The sequence below is a fragment of the Plecotus auritus genome (genome assembly GCF_963455305.1).
Source record: "Plecotus auritus genome assembly, chromosome: 7".
Lineage (NCBI taxonomy): Eukaryota > Metazoa > Chordata > Mammalia > Chiroptera > Vespertilionidae > Plecotus > Plecotus auritus.
The window spans coordinates 45,971,939-45,998,503 of NC_137774.1; the positions used below are offsets into that span (position 1 = coordinate 45,971,939).

At 45.6% G+C, this 26,565-nt stretch overlaps 1 protein-coding gene across 4 annotated transcripts in view; it reads right to left on the minus strand.

The window, feature by feature from the left end:
* MYH10 (myosin heavy chain 10) overlaps positions 1 to 11,456 on the minus strand; it is a 141,407-nt gene extending 129,951 nt beyond the window's left edge. For all 4 annotated transcript variants that reach the window (XM_080678792.1, XM_080678790.1, XM_080678791.1 and 1 more), the window contains exons 1-2: positions 11,192 to 11,456; positions 2,918 to 3,293 (exon numbers count right to left, since the gene is read on the minus strand). In XM_080678792.1, coding sequence (XP_080534918.1) covers positions 2,918 to 3,262 — 345 coding nt within the window. In that variant the 5' untranslated portion in view covers positions 3,263 to 3,293; positions 11,192 to 11,456. The remainder of the gene's footprint in view (positions 1 to 2,917; positions 3,294 to 11,191) is intronic.
* Between the last annotated feature and the right edge of the window lie 15,109 nt (positions 11,457 to 26,565).

Sequence of the window (26,565 nt, forward strand, 5' to 3'; positions counted from 1 at the left end):
TCCCTTCTTTAAAGACCAAGGGGGCCACGGTTTGAAAGGAAACTCAGAAAGTCACTCAGGTTATACCTGAGTTAAGCGAGGAAAACTCAAACACAATAAGAGACTTGCAAAGTTGTAGAAGTATTATAAAGCATAGCTACAAATAAAATGTATTTTCTTTCACCCCTTCTCTTTATCCCATAATCTCCTTCCCCTTTCTAGTTCCCTTCTCTCTCCTGTTTGCAGGAACCTATAGGGTCCAATGTGGGGAATGGAGTGAAGACTGGCAGAAAGAGTTTGGCTCCATTTTGGTTGTGTCGTCACACTTTCAGCCTTTCGCAAGTCATTGCACCAGACATCGTCCAAAATTGATCCACAGCTCAAATCTTTGCTCAACATTACGATCTGACTACAATCTCTTAGTTTTCCAGGTTTCTCTCTCCTTCACGGCCATTACCTTCACTCCAGACCCCTTCAACGTGTTTGACAAGAGAGAGAAGAGAAAGGAACTGTGCCAGCAGTGGAGATACACAGTGGTCAGGCTCCCCTGCCTTCACAGACCTGGGCAAGCCTACAAATGTGGCAACACCAGGAAGACAAACAACCCAATTAAAAAATGGGCAATGGACCTCAATAGACACTTCTCCAAAGTGGACATACAGATGGCCAAAAAATGCTCCAAGTCACTGATCATCAGAGAGATGCAAATTAAAACAACAATGAGGTACCATCTCACACCTGTCAGAATTGCTACCATCAACAAATCAACAAACGACAAGTGCTGGCAAGGATGTGGAGAGAAAAGGGGACCCTCTTACACTGCTGGTAGGAAATGCAGACTGGTGCAGTCATTTTGGAAAACAGTATGGAGTTTTTTCAAAAAATTAAATATGGGAGATCAACTGAAGGACTTGTATGCATGCATATAAGAGTAACCAACAGATGCAAAACATTGCGGGGGAGGGCATGTATGGGAGTGGGGTGGGGGGGGCAATGGTAAGATATGTACACATATAATACCTTAATAAAAATTTGAAAAAAAAAATTAAATATGGAACTGCCATTTGACCCAGTGATCCCACTTCCAGGAATATATCCTAAGAAACCCGAAACACCAATCAGAAAGAATGTATGTACCCTATGTTCATAGCAGCACAATTTACAATAGCTAATATCTGGAAACAGCCAAGTGCCCATCAGCAGACGAATGGATAAAAAAGCTGTGGTACATTTATACCATGGAGTACTATGCAGCATTAACAAAGAAGAATCTCTTACCCTGTGAGACAGCATGGAGGGACCTGGAAAGTACTATGCTAACTGAAATAAGCCAGTCAGAGAAAGACAAGTATCACATGATCTCACTTATATGTGGAATCTAATTAACAAAATAAACTGATAAACGGAGTGGATCCAGAGACATGGAAGCATGCAACAGAGTGTGGAATCTTGGAGGGAAGGCGGGAGAGGGTGGGTGGGTGGGAGGTGATCAACCAAAGAACTTGTATGCATATATAAGCATAACCCATGGACACAGACAATAGGGTGGGGCAGGGGACAGGGGTGGGCTGGAGGGAGTCAATGGTGAAAAAAGAGGGAGATATGTAATACTTTCAATAATAAAGATTAAAAAAAAAAAAGAATATGGCAAAACCACACAGCCAGACAAAAATGTGGTCACCATACATATTCTGTTATTCAGTCTCAGCTAGATCCTCAATGCTACTTTCCAATCATTTCCTTATCTGTGGCTTATCTTCCAAATCTTTCCCATTCTCCTGGAGCCACCTTCCCAACCCTGGTTCCTCTTACTCTCTTACTTTCCATCCTACCTCATAGCAGGGGTGGGTGGGGGGGAGAGATCAAGAGAGAGACCTTCAGGCTTCATTGAAATTTCTTTGGCAAAGGTCATGAATGAGCTATTCATTTCTCAGATTTTCCCATGGCTAGCTCCCTCCTATCAGTCAGATTCTAGCTCAAATGCTACCTTCTCAGAGTCCTTCACTGACCTGCTGTGGAAAGTCTCCTACTTACTCTCTCCCGTTTCATTTCCTTAGAGGATGTATCACGAAGGCAGGAACCTGTCCTGACCACCACACTCTCCCCTGCAGGAGGTGCTCAGTAAATATTCACTAAATAAACTAATTCCTATGGTAGAGCTAGTTCTGATTTGTTGAAGTTCTGAATTGTGTACAAGCTTCAGTATCACACCCCTTGCATAAAATTCTTTTCCAAATTCAGACTACAACGTCAACTTTTCTGTCTCCTTCTCTTCATTCTAAATCTAAGTTCTATCTATACCACCTTCTTTAAATCTTTGCCAATTGCATCTATCATCCCTTCAAACCTGTTTTGTCATTCTAGATTTTTTTCAGGACCTGGCTTGCATTTTTCCCTCTTCCTTACCCCTTATTATTTTCAATGACTTTTATATGGTCAGTGACTACAACATCTGTATGTGTCAACTGCTAACCACAAGACAACCCCAGCCTCAATCTCAACCTCAACTGTTTCCTCTTAAAAACCTCAGTCTCATCTTTCCCATTTCCCTGCACCCAGTGAACTGGTTCTTGCCCTCCACTTTACAATTCTGGATTTACACAGCATTTCCTACCAATTTGCTGTCTGTATCCTACTATTACTGCAGCTCTTAGTCCCATATTAAACTCCCTGGTCTTTCTGCCAAATGCTTCCCCTATCTTATTATATTCCAGAGAATCACCACAAAAGTCTTCACATACCATTCAGTATATTTCATTAAAAATTTTTTAAAGCAAAGCAAGACTTAGGGTAAGCAAAAGACTATCTTTAATAGAAATAACAATGTTAAACAGAGAGTGTGAATAGTCCACATTCTCATTTGATTATGACAGTATGTATAATTTACATTAATTCCCAGTCACCACACTTCACATGATTATTTAGAGGGAATACTTACATAGATAAGTCCTGAATAGTAACGATCCTTCAGATTATGTAAAACAGAAGCTTCATTCAAGCATGTCAATTCTGCCATATCCTCCACCTTGGAAAACTTAGGTGGGTTCATCTTCTGAATATCATCTTTGTTGACCATTGCTTTCTTTCCATTCTCTGCCAACTCCACCATAACTTCATCTCCCCGCTCTTCTTTGATACTAGCTGCCTCAAAACCATGGCGTTCTGATGGAATCCACACCAGCTTTTTCGCCGTCCAATCAGCCTGTGTGGCAGGGTTGTAGATGACAGCCCTGTCCACAAAGAGATACCTCTCTGGATCTTCAAGTCCACTTCTCTGTGCCATTGTAAACAGAAGGATCCAAGAGCAATTGCCTCTATGAAAAGAGGAGGAGGATAAAGTTAGATACTTAAAAATATAAAATGAGCCCTGGCCAATGTTGGCTCAGTTGTTTGAGTATCATCCTGTGCACCAAAAGGTTTCCAGTTCAATTCCCAGTCAGTGCACATGCCCAGGTTGTGAGTGTGATCCCCAGTAGGGGGCATGCAGAAGGCAGCTGACCAATGTTTCTCTCCCATTGATGTTTCTCTATCACTCTCTCTCTTCTTCTCCCTCCCCCCACCCCCTCAATAAACACACACACATATATAAAACTAGTGGCCTGGTGCATGAAATTCGTGCACATTAAAAGGGGGACCCAGAGTCAAGTCCCCACCCACCCACATGCACCTCAAAATCGCGAGACCCAGACCCAGCTGCCCCACCCCCCATTGGGCTAGATCTAGGCCTGGCCAGTCCCACCCTTGTCAAACCACGCTGGGCAGGGGGCGTAGCCTCAGGTCCCCTGGCCTGGCGCCAGGATGGGGGGTGTGGCCTGAGGTCACCCAGATGGGGCGGGGGGCGTGCCTTGAGGTCCCCCGTCAAGCCCCGCCAGGTGAGGGACATGGCCTGAGATCCTCTGTCAAGCCCCGCTGGGTGGGGGGGCATGGCCTGAGTTCCCCCGACCCAGCACTAGGGGTGCACCTTGAGGTCCTCTGTCAAGCCCAGCTGGGTGGGGAGCACGGCCTGAGATTCCCTGTCAAGCCCCACAAGGCAGGGGGGCGCAGCCTCAGGTCCCCCGCCCCGGTGCTGGGGTGGGGGGCGCGGCTTGAAGTCCCCTGTCAAGCCCCACCTGGTGAGGAGCGCGGCCTAAGGTCCCCCGGCCTGGCACTGGGGAGGGGGGAGCAGCCTGAGGTCCCCTAGCCCAGGACCAGGATGGGAAGCGCACCTTGAGGTCCCCTGTCAAGCCCTGCCGGGTGGGGGGCGGGGCCTGAGGTCCCCTGTCAAGCCCTGCTGGGTGGGGGGCGTGGCCTGAGGTCCCCTGTCAAGCCCCAGGGGGTAGAGTAGGGCGTAACCTCAGGTCCCTGCTGATTGCTCGTTAAGGCTCCTTAAGGAAACTTGGCCTCAGCTGTGGGTGCAGCCATCTTTTTGATGGAGTGATGGTCAATTAGCATATTCCCTCTTTATTAGATAGGATTATTTATATTTATATATAAAAATTCACAAATTTTACTCCTTTGGTAAACAGAAAGCATAAACTTTGAGTTAAAAATCTGGGGTATTCCTCTTTATGGCTATATTAACTGAGTTTCCAAGGTAAATTGCAGGGGTGACCACAAATTATGACTCTGGTTGTCTGAAGACCACTCAAGACATGCCCTCAGTTATTGAGGGCTGAAAAACAAGCAGAAGGGAAAAGCAAAGTTCTAGTTTGACTATTCCCCCTCTTCATCTCCTCTTTCACCCTCACCACAAATTAAACAGAGATTTAAGAAGGGAAAGGAGAATAAATAAGAAGAAAACAAAAATTCATAATAAAAAGCCTATGGAGTGGTACCAGAATTTGTTTAACCACCAGGATATAGCTACAGAACACATGAGGAATGAGAGAAGAGAAAGCATTGGGTCTAAAACAAGCCTCCCATTCCATCCTCAGACAATAGACTCAAAGTTCTTCCTTACAAATACCCCAAGTCAGTTTCCCTACAGCTTGTCTATGGTCAATGTGGTCTTAATGTGATTAAATAAGGCCACAGAGGAAAAACGTAACTTAGCTTCACGTGATAGCCTTTCAAGTATGTGATGGTAGCTAGTCAGGTCTCCACTCCCATTCCTGCAGCTGCTCCTACTCCCTCTGCTCCTCTTCAGCATTCCATCATTCATCAAGACTCATTCCACTACCCTGAGCTCTTCCCTCCAAACAGACTCCATGTGCTTATGCCCCTTTAGAGAGTGTGACCAGAAGCAAACATAATATTCCATCTACAGTTCCACCAGTACCAAAGGAAAAGGAAGCGTTAACAACCATCGGGCCACACTAGGGAAAGCTGTTCATGTATTTCAAGACCTAATCAGTGTATTTGTACTCATTCACTGTTGGCTCAGAATGAGCTGTCAGCCAAACCTCCATACATGCTGCTCTAAGTTACCTCCCCTCCTATACTTGTGCACTTGGCTTCTTGGATCAAAAAGACAAGATTTTACATTCACCACTCACCTTTCTGATGAGACTCACTTATCTCCTTTACAACATCTTTTTGGAATCCAACACCATCATTAAACACTTTTGTTATTACTCCAAATTCCAGGTGGTTAACAAATTTCATAAGCATGGGTGCCATCCATGACTTCATCCAAATCAATACAAGAAGCCAACTGAGTACCTACTCTTGCTTTATCAAATCTTCCCAACTTCTCCCAGCCCCCAAATTGATGGGGATTCTTTATAGGCAAGTTAGAAGGCTGAAAGGTTAACCATAAAACAGTCCAGGTTCTTAACCTTGATTCTGTAGACAAATTTCAAGCTGAAATGGTATAAAAAAGTTGTGCACTCACTTTATACATGTATGTGTGCTTTTCTAAAAGGAGAACAAACACTCACGACTTCCTTCAGATTCTGTGTCCTAAAAAATTAATCACTGATAGTGGGTGCAGATACTACCCCTTTCGCTGCTAGTGAGAATTTACTAGAATCAAATAGCTAAGATTCTTCAGAAATTATTTGTTACAAAGTAATGCATTATGAACATCCATGCTCTAGAGCATGGTTCTCAAACTTTGACATGTGCACTGGCAGCACCTACACACTGCCCGGCCACATCCCCAGAGTTTCTGATTTAGTTAAATCTGGGGCGGAGCCTAGTACCCTGCATTTGTAACAAATTCCCAGAAGATGCTAATGCTGCTGATCCTGGACCACACTTTGAGAATCATTGCTCCAAAATTCTCTGGATGCCATGGTGAGCCACTGTTACTAACAGGTATTTGAGGTAAAAAAAAAAACCCCAAAAAACAACAGAGTTGAAAACCAATGTCCCAGACTAATTCATACTAAGATTTAAAGACTACGTTAATGTTTTAAGGATAATAGACATGGACAAAAAAAAAAAAAATCACAAAATGAAAAAAACGTCACAAAACATGGAACATTAAGACTTCTATAAATAAAATTGCTAACATGTTTTTTAATTAGCATTTGCCTTCTACAGAAAATATTTATGGACACATGTACAATCTAAAGAATGGTTTCAGCCTTAGCTGGTTTGGCTCAGTGGATAGAGCATCAGCCTGCAGACTGAAGGGTCCCCAGTTTGATTCTGGTCAAGGGCACATGGCTGGGTTATGGGCTCAATCCTCAGTAGGAGGCGTGCAGGAAGCAGCTGATCAATGATTCTCATCACTGATGTTTCTATCTCTCTTTCCCTCTCCCTTCCTCTCTGAAATCAATAATATATATATATATATATATATATATATATATATATATATATATTTTATTTATTTATTTATTTTAAAAGAATTGTTTCAAAAGACCATTACCTCTAGGGACTACTCTACAAGATTATTAACAAGTTTTCTGTCTTTCCCACTTCTATACTAAACACTGCTAAGGAGGAGGCATGGCTTTGAAGTGGGACTTATCCCAGATGAATTTAGAGACAATCAGACACACACACTCTGATTAAAGGACAGTCTATCAAAAGCAAAAATATCCAACTATAACAAAATATGATAAGTTATTCTTAATATTCTTTTTAGGTATTAACTGTATGTCCCATATAACACTTGGGAAACTGTCTTGCTGCCAGTTGGCATACACACATTTCTTTACTTTTACCTTGGGTATGCTTAAAGTTTTTACTATAAATTAGAATAACTGATCATTTCTACAGCAGGTTATTTTTTAAAAAAGTAAATTATGTATTTAAAAATTATTTTATCGAATTGTACATTTTAAATTTATTAGTACTTTTTTTTGCTTATAATAGTTCCTACCGATATAGCTCAGTGGTTAGAGCAGCCGTGGGCAAACTACGGCCTGCGGGCCGGATCCGGCCCGTTCGGCTGTTCTATCCGGCCCATGGAGCCAAAAGAGCGGAGGGTTCTCTTGCTCTCCCCTCAACTCCTTTACTTTGAATTTATATTAGTTCACACAAACACTCCATCCATGCTTTTGTTCCAGCCCTCCGGTCCAGTTTAAGAACCCATTGTGGCCCTCGAGTCAAAAAGTTTGCCCACCCCTGGGTTAGAGCATCAGCCCACACACTGAAGGGTCATGGGTTCGATTCCCAGTCCAGGGCACATACCTGGGTTGTAGGTTCAATCCCCAGCATGGGGAAGCAACCAATTGATGTGACTCACATCAATGTTTCTCTCCCCCCACTCCCTGCCTTCCTCTATCTAAAAGCAATGGAAAAATATTCTCAAGTGAGAATTAACAAAACAAAAAATCCAATACATCACAAAAGTGTAATTAAATATGTTCCCTGTTTTGTGGGTGGAAATTGCTCATATATATATATTCCCTTAAAAAAAAAGGGAATATCTATTCATGGGTCTTCACTGGGAAGCGGGATTACAAATTTTTACTTTTCCAGAGTTTTCTACAACTAAACGCTGTCAGGACATTTCCTATTCCTTACTATATGGTAAGCACTCAGCCTAGTCCCTGATCCAAGGAGGTAATCTATACCTACTGATCAAACAGTACATGAGTGGTTCTACCCTCATTTCTCCTCCACAACCAAAAACCTACCATTCCTTCAAATCCTGACCCAAATGACACCCTTTCGGAAGTTCTTTTCAGGTCAATCTGGCAACTGAATCCTTCTCCTTCACCTGACATTTTGTGCCGCTCTTCTGGCATTTTTCTTGCCCTCTTGTGCATTTGGCCAAGAGAGCTTAGCAGGTAGTAGGCACTCGTGTTCCTGAGGCCACTGAAAAATTTTTTTTTTGTTCATTTTAATTATTCACTTGTGATTGCCAAATATGTTGTATTTGTTTTCATTCAATTGTACATTTGGGACCCAATCTTGATAATACTGGTATTTAAAGTGAACCACTCCCAAATGCTTGTCTTGTGGAAAGGATAATATCACAATATTTAAAATAGCAAATACTGTTGTTATATATCGCTAATTATGGCCAGACACTATTCTAAGCAGTTTACATATATCAACTCTTAATCCTCACAAAAGCCCTATGAAGTAGGTACTATTTATATCTTCATTATACAGATGAGGAACCTGAGGCACAGAGAAAGCCAAAAACCAGCTAACAAATAGCAGAGCTGGGCGTAAACCTAGAGTTCAGCTCCTGAGTTCATTCTACAACAGTGGAAGGTGAGAGGGAGGGAATTTTGAAGGGCATGATGTGCATTATATACTGCCTTTCTACTAAATAAAAACCCTATCGATTATGGCTTCAAGAGTACAGGCTCGGCCAATAAACACACTCGCACAACCTAGGAAATGCTTTCTATTTTATAAAAAAAAATAACTATACTTAGTGGAAAATGAATAAATAGGAACCTCTTTGCAGGAGACACACAGGTTCTTGGCATCATTTGAAATAACTGCCTAATTATAGTTAAAATCATTTATATGTGTATGAATTAACCCCCTACAGAGTCAAAGCCCTATGTCCTTCATTAGTTTTAGGGGCACATACTCCTGGGCTCCCTCCCACTAGACCATTTTTGACTTCCAATAAAATGCCACCCAGAAGATTTCTCAACTGCCGTCCAGCACGTACCAAAGTATGGATACAGGAAAACAATTAAATTTTATGAATCTTTCATACAAAGTCAAACAAAAATGGATAAATTTTCCATGATAGTGCATCCCTTTATGACAGATACACTAAAACAGAAATTGTCCCAATTTGTGTAACACTACCGCTGAGGTCACTTGCACTACAGAGACCTGCAAGTCTGTTAATTTATCAATATTCTGCTTAATCAAATGAGCACAAATACAAACCAAACGCGAAAGGACACTATGGCTAGTCATGGCCTGCACCATCTCTCAGTTAATATTTGTGTTACACATTTCTGAAATGTGAACCCAACACCAGGAATTTTAATTTCTATATGATGAGAAAGTATATAAACCACAGTCGCATATAGTCTTTCACCATACAACATGCCCTTCAAAATTTCCTCCATCTCACCTTCCATCCAGTCTGTCTTCATTGTAATGATTTCCCCAGGGAGCCCAAATAAAAAGCCAGGCTCTCGGGTCACATCCCTTTGCTGTAAAAGCTCGTGCTATATCGCACAATGACACCATATGCTTTCTCCAGATAAGAACAGGGAAGGACTGAATTTAAGATGCAGAAGTATGGAGAAGCATAAAATGGCCACTTTTCCAGAATCTGAGACAGACAGGGCATACATCAACACCAAAAGCACGGGACTAAAAGAATAATTAATCAGGACGGATTGATGAAGGAAATAAAACAATAAATAGGTTAAAGTTTTCCAGAGTGAATACTATCAAGAATAATTAAGCCTGACTCAAAGAATCCTCAGTTTCAATGTTAAAAAACAAAATCTCAGCAAAGCCAAAGTATTATATTTAGTATTATATTATTCAGCGAAAACAGCAGTCTTTGTTTCATTTGCAGTCTGGATCTACCCCGCCTGCTTTCCCCTACCCCACCCACCCCACCCCCTTCCACCAACCGCAGTGATCTTGAAGGGAGCTGCAGAGGCCCGGAGAAACAGATAACGGTCATAGGCAGAGGCCATAGGCAGAGGCCGCGTTGCCCAAACCTCCCTGGCTGAGCTCAGACCCACCGAGTCGCCAACCTCCTTCCTAAGGCCTCAGTTCCCGGGCAGGCCGGGCCGGGGGCCTCCGAGGTCCCCGGGCCGCATCCGCCCACCACAGGCCCACAAAGCCCCGCACTCGCCAGGACTCCGCGGCTTCCACTTCACTCTGACCCCATTCCAGTCTGATTTTATGGGATCCGGGTGTGACCCCAGATGCACAAGGCCAGGAAGACTCTGTGGCGAGCCATTCCCACATCACTTACACAATAAAGGGATCCCGAAGCGAGGGCTGACCCTCCCCCCGGCCGCCCTGCTGCAGCGCGCCCCCGCCACATTTCCCGCCTCGTCCCCCCAAAGCGCCGGGGCCTCGCCCGCGTCCACCTCGGCCTCCGCGGGCTGCAGAGCACGTTGTAAGACGCCCCCTCCCGCCCTCCTGCCCGGGAACCGCGGAGCCCGACCTTCCCTGTGCCGGCGGCCGGCTCCTCCGACCCTCAGCCTCCCCGCGCTTTCCCGGCGGTGCCGAGCCCCTGCCTCCCGTCCCTCCAACCCACGGGTCCTGGGCGCTCCGTCCGCCTGCTGAACCCTCGGCGAACCCCTCACCGCACCCAGGGTGCCCGACCCGGCCTAACCCCCAGGAACCCACCAGGGGCCCTTCCTGTCCAGCATCTCCCCACCCCCAACCGGGATCGCGCTTTCCAGCCCGCCCAGGACTCCCACCCCTCCAGGGAGACAGACAGACTCGCGGGACGCCCCGGGACCCCTACCAGGGCACCAGGGCACCAGAGCACCAGGACACCCCCCCCCCAACCCCGGGGCACTCGGACCCCACACACCGAATACCAGCTCCCTTCATCCCCACACCCAGATCTCCATCCCCAGCCCCTGAGGGGTCGTCCTCCCGCACACCCAGGCCCTGATCCCTGCAGGGGTCTCACGCTCAAAGACCTCATTCCCCGCCCTTCCAGGGGTCTCTCCACCCACTGGGGTCCCGTTACCCTACTCCTGGGTCCTTCCCCAGATGAACCTACGATCCCCGCACACAAGCCCTCTGCCCAGAGCTCCTCAGCTTCCCCCCGCTCCCACTGCGGTTCCGCTCCCGTCGTCCAGGGTCAACGGTTGCCCGGCCCGGGGTCCTTCCGTCCCCCACAAACCGTCCCTCGGCCCGGGACAGCCGCACCTCTCACCTTCAGCGGAAGATGGTGGCGCCGGCGCACGTTCTGAGCCGCGACCACAGATCCAGCGCCTCAGTCCCAAACCCACCGCTGCCTCCGCCGGGCTCCTTTAGCACTGCTGCTCCGGGCTGCCCCACCCACCCCCACCCTCATTGGGCCAGCTCCACGCCCGTCACCGCCGCCCCCAGACCCACTGGTCCGTTTGCGCGCCCATCTCCAAGGGAAGACGTTAGCAACGCGAACGAAGCTACCTTCCCGAGGTCCGCTCCCTCCACCCACCTGAAATCACGCTCATTGGCTCCCGCTCCCAGCCCTGCCCGCAGAGACCCCAACCTCATAGGGTGCTCCGCACGCCCGTCATAGATTCCGGGAGGTGCGGCCAGAGGAGTCGCGGGCGATTGGCTGGCTTGGGCAGAGATGGACAGCGGAGGCTGGCTGGGCGCCCCGCGATCCCGCGGGGCAGCGGATGCAGGCTCTGCTGGGGCCGCGGCGGTGCGAGCAGTCGGGCAGGTGTGTCACCGCAGGAGCACCGAACTCCGCCTGGCCGCGCCTCGCCTTGGCGTCCGGCCGTCGCGACAACCCACTCGAGCGCCTTGATGCCCACACTGCTCGCCGCAGCTGGCGTGTCCCGCAGTGGTACCGCTCCCACCGCAGAGTCATGGGCCCCTAGCGCTGCCGGCAGGGGCGGGGCGGGAGCGCGGTCCAGAGGCCTTACGTCACCCTGGCTGCGGGGGTGGGGACCGCGGCTTCGCGGCTCACCTGCAGTGGGGGAGGAGAGGCCGCGCTGGGGGGGCAGCTCTGCCCATGCGCACTGCCTCTGCAGGGGGGTGGGGGGGGGGGCAGACTGCGTTCTGCGATCCAGCCACTGTGGGATTCCCGGTTCAACCTCCCCAGGTCTGTTGAGCGTCGACGCGGGACAGCTTTCTCCGTTGCCGCAGTTCTAGTGTTTGCGAGGGGAGGGGCCTTCCTACCCAGCCTCCAGGCTGGGCTTGATTCCTGAAGGTGAAACCAGCCGGCCTTGGAGAGAAGACTTAGGAAAAGGACTTCATTCACCTCATTCATTCGTTCGTTTTTCATCAAATGGAATTTCCTACGTGAGAGGGGCTTTGAGGAGGTTCTGCTGGGCTGTTAAATCACCTTCGGGCTGATAAGCTTTCCAAAAGCCTTAGAAACGTTTGAGACCTGAAAAAAAGAAAATGGCTCCAAAATAAAGAAACTGGAAAAAATCAAAGTGAATAACCATTTAATGGAATGTCTGCAGAATTTACTCCACTTCAACACGACTCAAATGCTTACATATAAATAGAATAAAGTTTAAGTCACAAAAATAAAGTGAATGATTTATTTTTACAAGAACAAAATTATCAAGGTTCTTCACAAAAAAATTACAGCAAGAGATAGTTCATGTTGGATATGGGTGCTTTTTAATATGAGTGATGTGATATAAGTGGCTAAGCCTAGGAAACTTCCAGTCTGGTAAAAAAAAAAAAAAAAAAAAAAAAAGAATAAAGCAATAAACAAAACAAGACAGGAAAAGATGAGGATGGGTTGGTGGAATTCAGAGAAGGTTCCAAGGCAGCCAAGTGCAGAGTCCTTCCTGGGGAAATCCGAATCAGGTCCTGTATTGTCCTTTGTCCAAGTGCATCTGGACCCCCTCCCCCAACTGCCTGCTGGGTAAGCTGCCCCTTGTCCAGGTGTCTTGTGACTTGGCTCCATAAAGAGATCTGTCCTTCCTAGTGCAGCCTGCAATGGAGTATGTGTGAACTGTACAAAATATGTGAATGGTGTTTTTAAATGAATTTAAAAACATTTCTTAGAGAAGACCAAAGACTCTGTCTCTAGGGCGTGAATCTCAGCTTTGTGAGCCACCAAAGTCATTTCTGAATGCAGTGTCCCATGCTTAGTGCATCTATGTACAAATATAGCCCCATTAGACACCAAGTCTGTGGGTTTTCATAATTTTAAAAAAAACCTCAGTGGACCATCAGAAGAGGAGGGCAGGAAGCTCACCAGAATTAAACATCACAAAGATGGTAGTCTTGATGAGAAGCCAATAATAAAGAGAATGTCCCCAAATGTATCACTAGCCCTGGCATCTTTCCAGCACTTCGGCCCTACATTCAACTGTCTACTAGACATCTCTACCTAGATGGGAGGGAAACTGCAAAAGCAACTAGTCCCAAACCTAATTTCTTCCCACTTCCACTTCATCCTATCACCCCAAAACCCTCTATTCCCAACTTCCTTCGTCTTGAAACTTCTTTGGCTACTTGCTCCTACATCATGTCTCCCTCCACCTCGGTCATCCATCCAGCCAGACTCCTCTGACTCCAGTCTCACCCCATGTAGCTCCATCCCAGAATCTGTTGCCATTTTGATGTGGAAAACACAGAATTTAAAACTAGATAGACCTGGCTTTAAGCCATCTCTGCCACTTTCTTGGTCTTTAACCTTTGACAAATTTCTTAACCTCATCTCTGAAAAAGGGACACGAATATATACGTAAAGGACTAATTCAATGCCTGCATAACAGGATGATTTACTGGAGGAAAAAGTGGCACTATGAATATGTAGATTAAAAATTGTCTTTTTTTCTAGTCTATGAGTTCATTACAAAAGAGTGAGAAAAATTTTCCCTCTCTCTATAGTAATTTTTGCTGGCAGTCTAGGCTGCTTTTACCCCTAAAAGGAAAAATTCACAGACCATTGTTTTCAGAATTTAGGTCAGAAGTGCAAACTCGTTCATTTCCTTAGGGCAGGTCCTGCCCATGAACAGGTTTTGTTCTAAACAGGTTTGTTCCATCTGTACAGGGCCGATATGGAGCATTTTAAAAATGTGAATGAATTCCAACATTTAAAAATCAAGATCTATCCAAAATCATTAGCCATTAGGGAAACACAAATCAAAACCATGAGACACCACTTCACACCCAGTAGAATGACTATAATTAAAAAGACAGACTATAGCAAATGTTGGCAAAAATGCAGAGAAACAGGAACCCTCAGTCATTTCTGGTGGGAAGTAAAATGGTACAGCCCTCGCCTGTTTGGCTCAGTGGATAGAGCATCAGCCTACGGACTGAAGGGTCCCGGGTTTGGTTGAGGCATATCCAACATGCCCTTCCTCTCTGAAATAAATAAAAATATATTAAAAATAAAATAAAATGCCAAAACCGGTTTGGCTCAGTGGCTAGAGCGTCAGCCTGCGGACTGAAAGGTCCCAGGTTCGATTCCGGTCAAGGGCATGTACCTTGGTTGCGGGCACATCCCCAGTGGGGGGTGTGCAGGAGGCAGCTGATCGATGTTTCCCTCTCATCGATGTTTCTAACTCTCTATCCCTCTCCCTTCCTCTCTGTAAAAAATCAATAAAATATATATTTAAAAAATAAATAAATAAATAAATAAAATGGTACAGCCTCTCTGGAAAATAGTTTTCCAGTTTCTTAAAAAGTTAAACAAATTTACCACGTAACCCGCAATTCTACCCAGAGGTATCTACCAGAAAACAAACAAAAAGGAAAACATATATGGACACAAAGACTTGCACACAAATATTCATAGCAGCATTATTCCTAATAACAAAAGGAAAGGAATGGCCATCAGCTGGTGAACAGATAGATAAAATGTTCTACATCCACACAATGGAATACTATTCAGCAATAAAAAGGAATGAACTGCAGATACGTGCAAAAACATGGACGAACCTTGAAAACATAGTGCTTAGCCAAAGAAGCCACGCACAAAAGACGACATATTATATTATTCCTTTTATATGAAATGTTCATAAAGTCTATGCAAAAGAGACAGAAAGAGGGATAGTAGTTGCCTGGAGAGGGGGGACAGCAGAGGGATTAACAGTAAATATACACGAGTTATCTATTGGGATGAGGAAAATATTCTAAAACTATTTATGGTAATGGTTGCACAACTTGGTAAGCTTACTTTAGAAATTATTGAATTTTATACTGTGAATTACATGATTCACAAAATATACCTTAATAATGTACATTTTTAGATAAAGAAAAAAGAGCTATCACATAAAAATTCAGATTTCCGGCTTCCCTTGAAAAATCGGAAGATCTGGAAATTCAGCAACAATTGGTTAATGCCTTAATTGCTGCTCCTTTTTAAACAAAGCCTATGTTCTCCAGTATGCCCCAGTTGCCACTATTTCCTGTTGTCTTTTTTTTTTTTTTTTCTCAATTGATTTCAGAGAGGAAGGGAGAGGGAAAGAGAGAAACATCAATGATGAGAGAGAATCATTGATCCACTGCCTCCTGCACACGCCACACTGGGAATGAGCCCACAACCTGGGCATATGCCTTGACCAGGAATCGAATCGTAACCTCATCGTTCATAGGTCAATGCGCAACCACTGAGCCACATTGGATGGGCCCTACTGTCTCTTAAAGCGGATTTGCTTTATTCGTTGACATTCTTCGCCTGATCTTTTTAGGCATTTATTTTAGTTTTCAGTCCCTGTCATGCCTGTTGAGGGATTTCATGTCAGATAATCCAAAAAAGATAAGAGAAAAGGTGGTATTTTCTAGTCTAAGAGCTGTTTTCCTGATAGTGGTGAAGGAGTAGGACAGTGGTCAGCAAACTGCGGCTCGTAAGCCACATGCAGCTCTTTGGCCCCTTGTGTGTGGCTCTTCCACAAAATACCACGTGCGAGCACGCATGTACAGTGCAATTGAAACTTCGTGGCCCATGCGCAGAAGTCGGTTTTCGGCTCTCAAAAGAAATTTCAGCCGTTGTACTGTTGATATTTGGCTCTGTTGACTAATGAGTTTGCCGACCACTGGAGTGGGGGATTTGAGAAGTATAGACAGGGCCTCTCCTTTCAACAGGATTCCTGGATGTAGAAGGACCTTGGGGCACAGACTATGATAAGCATCTCACAGCTCACCCAGGACAATAATACCTGATTTACCCGAAGGATCAGCGCTCAATTGTGGAATCTTGAAATAGAAGGAGTGATGTAAAAGCAGAGACTCAATGAGCTGAGAAAGATGGAACTTTCCAGAATTTTCTTGGACCCTGTAAGCTCTGGAGTTCTGGGGAAACAGCCATGAGAAAAAGTTCCTGAAAATTACTAATTTAAGACCGCTTGCCAAACATATGGGATAAGACTAAGTCAGATTTAATTTGATCTAGAAAAATGAAGGTGTGATACTTCTTGCATCCTGATGTCTTAGAACAAGCCATAGCTGTGGCAAATGCCTATTGAGTGTCCTTTATATCTGGGGATTGTGCCAGGTGCTGAGGAAATACCTATATCAACACAGCAGGGTCCCTACCCTCAAGATGCATACAGGCTAACAGGAAATATAAGGAAATGTGCAGATAATTATAATAAAGCAGGGGTTCTTAATATTGAGTCCATGGAAACCTAAAGGGCTCTATGGGTTCTATAAAACCTCTGAATTGTATGCAAGATTCCTTGTGCACTCTTCTTCTGGAAGATCTACAGCTTTTAGCAGATTCTCATAAAGACCTCTGATCCAAGAAGGTTGAGAGAATGCAATACAGTATGGTAAGTACTACATTATGGGAAGTACAGCAAGATCCAGGGACATATAAGAGGGACCCTTAACCCGGAATGTGGCAGGAGTGGGAGGGGGTTCTGGAAAGTCTTCTTAGAAAAAGTTATCTTGAAAATATAATCTGAAGAATAAGACATTAACCAGATGAACAGGCGGAAAAATCTTTCAGAAAAAAAACAGGATATAGAAGGGAGAATGAAGGTCAGAAAGAAGTTCAGAGTAGCCTGAAGGTTGAGAGCAAGAGAGCAGAGAGAGCAAGCATGGAGGAGGGTGAGGGGTCTGGAGGCAGTCCATAGGGCCAGATGTATGTATTCACCATGAGCCAGAATTTAGATTTTATCCAGAGGACAATGGGGAACAGTGGAAAAGTTTTAATTTGAAGAGTAACATGACCAGGTTTGTGTTTTAGAAGAATCACTCTGGTCATAATGTGGAGAATGGAGTGAAGTGGGGCCAGGAGAGACCAGTTAAGAGGCCACTGTCAAACAGTCCAGATGAGAGATGATGGTGACTTGGTCTAAGAAGGGGACAGCAGGCTGGAAAGACCTGGTCAGATTGTGGTGATTGCTGTTGTGAGGATTAAGGGAGTATGTAAGGTATCACACCAATGCATGAAGACATTAAAGTGCCTAGCAAAGTGCGTAAGGATGTCTATAATGCCTAGCACAATGCTTGACACAATACAAATGGATTCCCTTCCTCCTTCCTCTCATGGCCTCCTGAATTAAAAGCAAGCCCTCAGTGTATCTTTTACACACTTTTATAAAAGCACCTATAAAAATTCCTTACACATTTTCAAATCCATCCCTGTGTCCTATGGCAACTGAGTGTAAATGAATCAGGAGCATTTGGCTAGAATTGAATGATATTATTCAGGGGTCTTATGGTTTTCGAACCAGAAACACAACCAGGCAAAACCCAGAGTGCTCTGAAGAAGAAAGAAAAGCTTGGGAGTTCTTACAGTGAAAAGTTCATTCTTAAGGAGAATCAGTCCTGCATTCTTAACTTCTGGATTGGTCTAAAATGATAATCTTCCAGATCCTTGTTGTTCTGAATAATGGATGACAGGTGGTCTGGATATATGAATATTCTTCCCTAAGTCCTTTGGGGGGTAATCAGAGGGTTAACTATAGGATTTATATACATACTAGAGGCCTGATGCATGAAGATTCGTGCAAGAATGGGCCTTCCTTCCCCTGGCTGCCAGCACTGCCTTCGCTCTGGCCGGAGCCACCTTTTTGTTCTGGCCTGGAGCCGCCTTTCTGCCTTCCCACACTGCCCAGAGGCCAGGAGCGGCTGGGGCGGTGCAGAACACCTGTGTGGTCACCATGGCGATGACACAAGCATCCCACCATGCTCCCTCGGCATCTGGGTATGCAAATTAATTCGCCATATTTGTTGGGTTAATTTGCACACTCACGCCTGTTTGGCTTGCAGGTGTAACGAAGGTATGGTCAATTTGCATCTTACTCTTTTATTACTGTAGATACACATGCATATACGTATACGTTTCCAGGCATAACTGGAGAGTTCAAAAGCTTAAGTTCCCAGGCTAGTTAAAACAAGAGTGGACTCATTTCCTCATGCTTCAGGCTACTTGATTTCACTAATTTAGCAGCTTGACTAAAATTACATCATTTTATTTTTTCACTCTTTTCTTACCTCCCTTAAGACCAGTGCTGTCCAAGAGAAGTAGAATGTGAGCTACCAAAGCAAGCCACATATATAGGTTTAAATTTTCTAGGAGCTATGTTTAAAAAGTAAAGACAAATAATTGAAGTTAATTTTGACTTATTAACCCAATGTAAAAAGAATATTACGTTTCAACATGTAACCAGTTAAAAATCATTAATAGGATGTTTCACATTCTTTTTCTTATGCTAAGTGTTCAAAATCCATGTGTGTTTCAGGCCTAGAGCACATCCCATTTCAGACTGGCCACATTTTTAGTGCTCATCAGCTATCTGTAGCTGGTGGCTACCACATAGGACAGCCCAGTTCTAGACCATGAACTCCTTGCAGGCAAGGCCAGTGTGTTCAACTTGTATCCCAGGGAACTATCTCAGCACTCGATACATAGCAGCTGCTCATTAAATGTTTGTCAGATAGAAAGATGGCTGGATGGGTAGGTGGATGAGGAGGTCCCATCCAGATTTCCAGGCATCATTTTAGCCGAGCCTGAAAAGTGAGCAGGATTACAATATGTGGTGAGCCGGCACGGCCATGGCATACTCAGCCCCAGGGTGCCTTATGTGCCACACCAGCTCATCCAGGTTTAGTGACCCTGAGAGGGGGCGTTGAAGGATTGAGAAAAGACAGACAAGAGAATAAAAGCTGGGTCTGGGTGGGACGCTGCTCCCGGATGGAGAGACAGCGCCACGGACTACAAGCCGTGTCTTTATTTTATGTCCAGATGCCATGAGGCAAAGTAAGGGCGTGGTCAAGATGTTTACAACATTCTCGTGGGTTTCGATCCTACTCAATTACATGCACCTGAACTCTATCAAGCCCACATCACTCAGGCACGTGGGGCCACGTGTTTGGACCATAAGTTCAAGCTTACAACTATAGCTGTTCGCTATAATTGTGCTGGGAGGGCTCTGCCCTCCAAGCTAGGACTTGCACGTGGCCATGAGAGGACTGTGCCCTCTCATTAGTCCGAGGCTTGAACCTGTCCAAATACTGTAGCCGCTCTCCACACAATATAGGTGATGACAAAGGATGGTGGGCTGCAAGGAACCAAATCATGGGCAAAGGCGAGGAAAAGTGATACCAGGCAACAGTGGGATGAAATCATGTTTGGTTACAGTATGGAATACATGCTGCAGAAAAGAAGGTGGGATGTGACCCTGGAGGTTCCTGAAACCTGACACCACACTCTCTATATATCTGGGGATTCTCAAGCTTCTAGTGTAATTTTCATCAGTAAATATTTAAAGAACAATTGAAAAGAGAAGTAAGAGGACAAGGTAACAAAAGACAGGAAAGGATTACAAAAAGAAAGGAGAATGTTAGCAAAGTGGTCAGCGATCGCTGGTGTTAATGTTGGCAAATAACGAACAATAGGAAAGTTTATAGGATCCAGGTTGTGACCATGCTGGTGGTTGGTGGAAAGAGGAACAGGTTACTGGAGGCAAACAGTCCGAGAAGTCTGAATTATGCTCAATGGTTAGAAATGAAAGCAGGGTTGTCGGGCTCAGTGTCTGCTGGCCCTGGTGGATCAGGTCTGGCGGGGACGTAGAGAGCCATGTGTTGGTGTAGAGGGCCCAAGGTTCAAATCAAGCATCTCTGTTGTTATATGATATAGCACTGTTGCCACCTGGTTTTTAAGGAGTCAAGCTGGTTTGCTTTTCTTTGTGTCAGTTCTATTCACCAGGTGGAGAGAAGAATCAAGAAATTGCCCTAGATTTGCTGAAAATAAATATAATTCTTCAGGCAAAAAAGTGTGTGGGTATCTCATTGTTTTGAAAATCTACATCAATCTATTCTTGAAAGATATTTTCTATCAAAGGTTCTTGTTTAAAACATCTTGCATGATATTGGGCAAGTCCTTACGCCTCTGAGCCTTAATTTAATTGTGTGCAAAACAGGGATAACAATAACACAAATTAATAGTCAGTATGTGTTCCTTTTTATTAACACTATTATATTAATCATCAGTATCATTCCCTCTTCAAAAGGAATTATACATAGTCTTTCACAGGAAATTTATAATGCTCTTCCATTATTTTCTATAGATGTATATTAATCAGAGTGTGGTTCCTGGTTTAGAGTTTTAAATGATACATGAAAAATACATAACCTGCAGAAAAAAGTCACCTAAGGCAATCAAAGTTCTTATAAAAATAAAAAAATATATAAAATAGAAAAGCAATGCCAACTGGAAGTTATATTCATATATATATATAACTTCACGAATGGCTCTTCACAGAAAGGTCCACTCAGATAAAGAGATTCCTCTATGAACTCAGGAGCCTTTCTCTGTATGTCTAAGCTAGAGAAATGGAAAGGCTTGAGGGAAATCCCAATATTCACAATGCGCCTTGAGGACACGCAGAGCCCTCTGCAGAGGTAGAATGGCACAGTGGGTAAATGTCTGGACTTGGCAATCAGTTCAATTGGCTCTACCACTTACAGCTATGTGACCTTGACCAAGTTTTTCATCTATAAATAGTGATGATGATAGCACAGACTGAATGGGATTGTTTTAAGAATCAAATAAGACAACCTTTGCAAAGGCAAATTGTGTCCCCACGTGGAGGACGGGGAAGGGGGCTCCGTGGGTCTCTTTTACAAGGGCCCTAATCCCATTCAGGAGGGCTCTACCCTCAGGACCTAATCACCTCCCTGAGGCTCAACATAAATGTGGGGGGACAGAAACATTCATTCCAGTCTCTCTACTTTGGCATATATTTGAAATTCTCTGTAACAGAAAATTTAAAAATTATTTTTTGTTATAATGATTTCTACAGGGAGGGCTGGATTCTAGGGACAAGAAAATGAGATCGAAAAGAAAATAAGAGATTCCTCAGCTTGATTGCCACAATCCTGCATAATCTGGTCTCAACCTACCTCCTCAAATTCATGTTTCCTGTCCCTTCAGCACACCTGTTCCTCTCAGTCACCTCTCCTCTGTCTTCTCCACCTGCCTGTTCCTTTCTGGCCATCTTCTCCCCTTAGTCTCTGCTATTTCCCATTGGAAGGCCCTTTCTTCACAAGCTCACCTGGCCAACGCCTCCCCACTTGTCAAGGCTGAGCTCCAAGTTCACCTCCTCCTTGAAACTTCTCTGAACACAGTCTAGCCAAAATTTCTGTTTTACTTAAAATTACTTTGTTTCCTGCCTGTGCATACTTTCCCCTCTAAAATGAAAATAGAAGACATTGTCCAGCTCTGAGGCAGGCACAGAGTAAGCCCCTAGCAAGTATTTAATCAACAGAAAATATTGATTCAGTTTGTGATCCCGAATCCACCTCTACTGCCTTTGCAGTCTCATCTCGACCTATTCTGATGACCCAGCAGACTGATTGATTCTGATTCCTTGAAGATACCCTCATGCTTTCCTCTTATGACCAACATTTCCCTGCCAGGCCTTCTCTAGGTCTCCACCGACTGAAATTCTGCCCACTCTTGGAGGTTTGTCTCGTGTACCTTTTCCTCCCAAAGCCTCATCTCTATTCTCCATCTCACCTGCAGCCCAAACATTTTAATTTCTTAAACAGTGAATTTAAATTCAAACAGTTTTGGCCAGAAAAAAATCACTGACCACTTTGAGAATCTCATGGAATCTATGGGTGCTCTCTCCACTCCCCATAGGCACACATACATCTCACAGTTGATTTTGTCGGGGAGGCCCATGGACCCAGGTTACATTCCTGCCCAGGTCCCTGCCTTCTACCACTAATCATAATCTTTCCGGTGCTCAGGTGTTTTGTAAATGAGACATGTTTTCTTCTAGCCTTATGAGGGTCTTAAAGGAAAAAAAAACATGCTTTGCTTAACTTTGTATCCCCCATGGCACCTATAGCATGATGTTGCATACTCTGTAGGTTCTTTTTTTGTTGTTGTTAATCCTCACCTGAGGATATTTTCCCATTGATTTTTAGAGAGAGTGGAAAGGAGGGGAGAGACAGAGAGAGAGAGAGAGAGAGAGAGAGAGAGAGAGAGAGAGAGAGAGAGAGAGAGAGAGAAACATTGATATGAGAGAGACACATCGATTGGTTGCCTCCTGCACACATCCTGGTCAGGGCTAGGGATGGAACCTGCAACTGAGGTACATGCCCTTGACTGGAATTAAACCCGGGACCCTTCAGTTTGAGGGCCAATGCTCTATTCACTGAGCCAAACCAGCTAGGGCTTCTGTAGGTTCTTGAAAAACATTTGATGCACAGAGTCAAGTTGGACTGATTGCATGATGGTTGTGGATTCCTGTTTAATAATCATATAATTAATCAACTACATGCTTTCTAACAGCTGTTCTGGTTCATGTTAGCTCTCCAATTTGTTCCTTTTTTAATTTTCCTCTCCAATTTTTAGAAAGAGAGGAAGGGAAAGGGAGAAAGAGAGAGAGAGAGAGAGAGAGAGAGAGAGGCCATCTATGTGAAAGGGAAACATCATTTGGCTGCCTCCTGCATGCCCCCTACCATGGACTGGGCTGGAAATCCGGGCATGTGCCCTGATCAGAAATCAAACCAGCAACTCTTCGGTACAGGGGACTGATGCCCAACCAACTGAGCCACACTGGCCAGGGCCAATTTGTTTCTTTACTTCTTTTCTACTGGGGAATTACACTGTGGCCTGGCCAAGGAACAGAATCGAGAGGTGGTTTTCAGATTTGTGTGGCTGCTGAAACTCTTAGGGTAATTGTGAGGCACCTGTGGCAGAGGCTGGAACACCAATTGGATTTTTTATTTGACTGGGCTAAGCCCTTGATATCCTCCAGCCCTCACTCCTCTTGACCCAATAGTGCAGCAAACATTAGACCTGCCAGGCCAAATAACAGCCTAGAGGCACTCCGGGATACCGACTGGGCTCGCAACAGTGTTTATATGAGGATGGATCTGCTGTCTTGGCAAAGTGTGCGGCCTCCCCCATCATTACTCTCAGAGGCCACTGCAAGGCTCTGTTTGCCCAAAAACCCTTCCCCAGGGGCTTGCCATGGTGCTGCCTGCCTATCTGTCCGAAACTTCCCACCATCCATATGACTCTTCTGGTTTGGACCAGAGCAATAAAGTGTCACCATCAGATGCACATGCCACCTGAGAATGGAAGGTGATTCTCTCCAGGACCCCATTTGTATGTGAGCATGAATATTCTAGTCAAGTTAGCTAATTTTTCTCTTGGGAGAGTCTGACCACTGGTGGTTGGGGAGCCATTAAAGGGACTGCTGGCTGCCGTGTGTCAGGGAACCTCACCGAGCTCTCCTGTGTGAGTCAGTCAAATTTTCTAATTAGTTGTGCAGTGTTTTTGGCACGTTAGGAAATGGTGATTCCTGCTCTGCCCTTAAAAGGAGATTTCCCAATTTTCTTCTATTGAGGACATTGATGATCGCGAGCCCATAGAGAACACCACTGCTTTCCTTACCAGGTAGATGGAAGTTGGCTCACAGGAGGGAGACGCAGAGGCCCTGCCCAGAGTCTGTGTCCAGATTCTGTCTGCCCTTCACATGGGCGTGTGGGAGCCACTGAATCTAGATCCCTACAGATAGAAGAGGCTGCAGGGGCCAACTACTCATCACTTCACAGATAAGGTTATGAGTCGGAGGCTTGCCCAAGCACAGGCAACAAATCAATGCAGAGCTAGGACTCGACCCTAAACCACCTGCCCACTCTCCACCCAGGGTTCTCTGTGTGTCCTCATTGTCCACACAGCAATATTCCGGTGCTCCTACTGTGTGCAGAACTCCTACTATTTGTGGAGAAAAATAGCACATCATCTCAGGAAGAGTCACTAGAAGTCAGTAGACGCTGGTGTGCTTAGGTGAGGGGGTGGAGGGATGGGAAAGAATGCATAGAAACGGGGCTTGTGCTGAGCTCAGACAGAGTGTGGAGAGGAAGGCACAGGGCAGCAGGATAATGGGGAGCAGATCTAGAAGTCAGAGGGAGATTTAAATAGAAGGATGCCCATTCTTCCCCAAACTGTCTATTTGTAAGTCTCAGAAACCTCCAGTTACCTCCTTTCCCCACAATGCTTGAAAGCCTGTGAAAAATGCCTAGGATTTTTTTTTTTAATTTTTTTTTTTTTTTTTTTTTTTTTTTGGCTCCCAACTGGATGGTCAGAGGCTCTACGTAAGCAGCCTGAGTTCAAATCCCAGCTCGGTAGTGACTTGACCTAGGACTAGTCACAGCCTCTCTGAGTGTCCAATTTCCTTCCTACAAGCTCAGGGTCACCATGTGGGTCTAGGAGCCACTGTACATGAAGTGGGAAGCACGGTGCCTGGCACACAGATAACTGCTCAGTAAATGATGGCTGTGATCATTCTGGTACTTGGCTCCTCTGTCTCCATAGTTCTGGCTCCTGCGTCAACACGAAGTTGGCCTAGAGACAGATGAGCTCCCCGGGAACATACCTGGAATCAAGACCTATTAAAAGTTTCTCTCTCTTTCCTCATAGCCGCGTCTTTCATTTCGGGGAGAATTAGAAAGAGCTATACTGGGAATGGAAAATTTGCATGTGACAAGAGGTATGTGCAGACACATGTTTGCAAATGAGGTCAAGGTTTCAAAATATTCCTTCTCTGACAGATGAGTCAAGCCCCACACAGTGGTCTTACTATTTACCAATCATGACGGCACATTCAGCGACCGATAGGGTCGTCTGCCAGGAGTTATATTGGAGGGAGTTACTCATTGGAAAATGTGGCTGCATTGCCCAGACTGAGAACTGAACTTGGACTTCCAGGGATTTCACCCAAAATAAGCTGAATTCCTCGGCTATAATTGTAGGAGAAACACGGCCAAGGAGTCTGTGTGCCAGCCCTGCACCAGTTCCTGCTGGGGAAGTGTGGGTTCAGGCAGGAGCCACTCCGGCTTTCAGCGGGAGGGCACAGGGCACTGGCCTATCCAACCTCATGGCATTTATTGTTCCTGTCAAGGACTGTTGCCAGTTGGTCAGTCATTCGTCCTTTGATTCAATTATTTACTCACTGCCTCGGGGACTGTTTTGTGACCACCTAATATAATAGCTAACACTGGTCTAGTACTTGTGTGCTAAGCGCTGTGTATGTGTTATCTCCTGTGGTCCTCCCCACAGCCCTATGAGATAGGTATTATAGTATAGCAGGGCCAAATATTTCAGCTCAACTACAGCAGAGCTGTGTGGAGAAAATGTAAGTGTTTCATTGTGTCTGTAACTAATCAGGCCTTCTTTCGGAGTCTCCTGCCACCCCCACTCACTCGTGTTGGGAGTGGGATGAACTAAGTGGCTAATCCAGTTGAAATCTTTGTCTCATTTTATTAGTTAAACTAGTGGCCCAGTGCACAAAATTTGTGCACATTAAAAGGGGGACCCAGAGTCAAGTCCCCGCCCACCCACATGTGCCTCAAAATCACATGAGACCCAGACCCAGCGGCCCCTCGCATGGGGCTAGATCCAGACCCGGCCAGTCCCACCCTTGTCAAGCCTCACTGGCAGGGGGGCGCAGCCTCAGGTCCCCCATCAAGCCCCGCTGGGCGGGGGGCGCGGCCTGAGTTCCCCTGACCCAGCACTAGGGGTGCACCTTGAGGTCCCCTGTCAAGCCCCGCCAGGCAGGGGGATGCAACCTCAGGTCCCCTGGCCTGGTGCCAGGGTGGGGGGCGCGGCCTGAAGTCCTCTGTCAAGCCCCACCTGGTGGGGGGCACGGCCTGAGGTCCCCCGGCCTGGCGCTGGGGTGGGGGGATCAGCCTGAGGTCCTCTAGCCCAGCACCAGGACAGGAAGCGCACCTTGAGGTCCCCCATCAAGCTCCACCAGGCAGGGAGCATTGCCTTGGGTCCCCTGGCCTGGCGCTGGGGCAGGGGTCACTGCCTGAGGTCCCCCAGCCTGGTGCCGGGGCAGGGGGCGAGGCCTGAGGCCCCCTGTCAAGGGGGAGGGTGTAGCCTCAGGTCCCTGCTGATTGCTCATTAAGACTGCTTAAGGGAACTTGGCCTCAGCTGTGGGTGCAGCCATCTTTGTGACGGAGTGATGGTCAATTAGCATATTCCCTCTTTATTATATAGGATAGTCCTCTTTGATAATGCCCAGTCTCTCAGACAGTACCCTCTGCTGCCTCTCTCTTTCTCTCTCTCTCTCTCTCTCTCTCTCTCTCTCTCTCTCTCTCTCTCTCTCTCTCTCTCTCTCCCCGTGTGTGTATGTGTGTGGTGTGTGT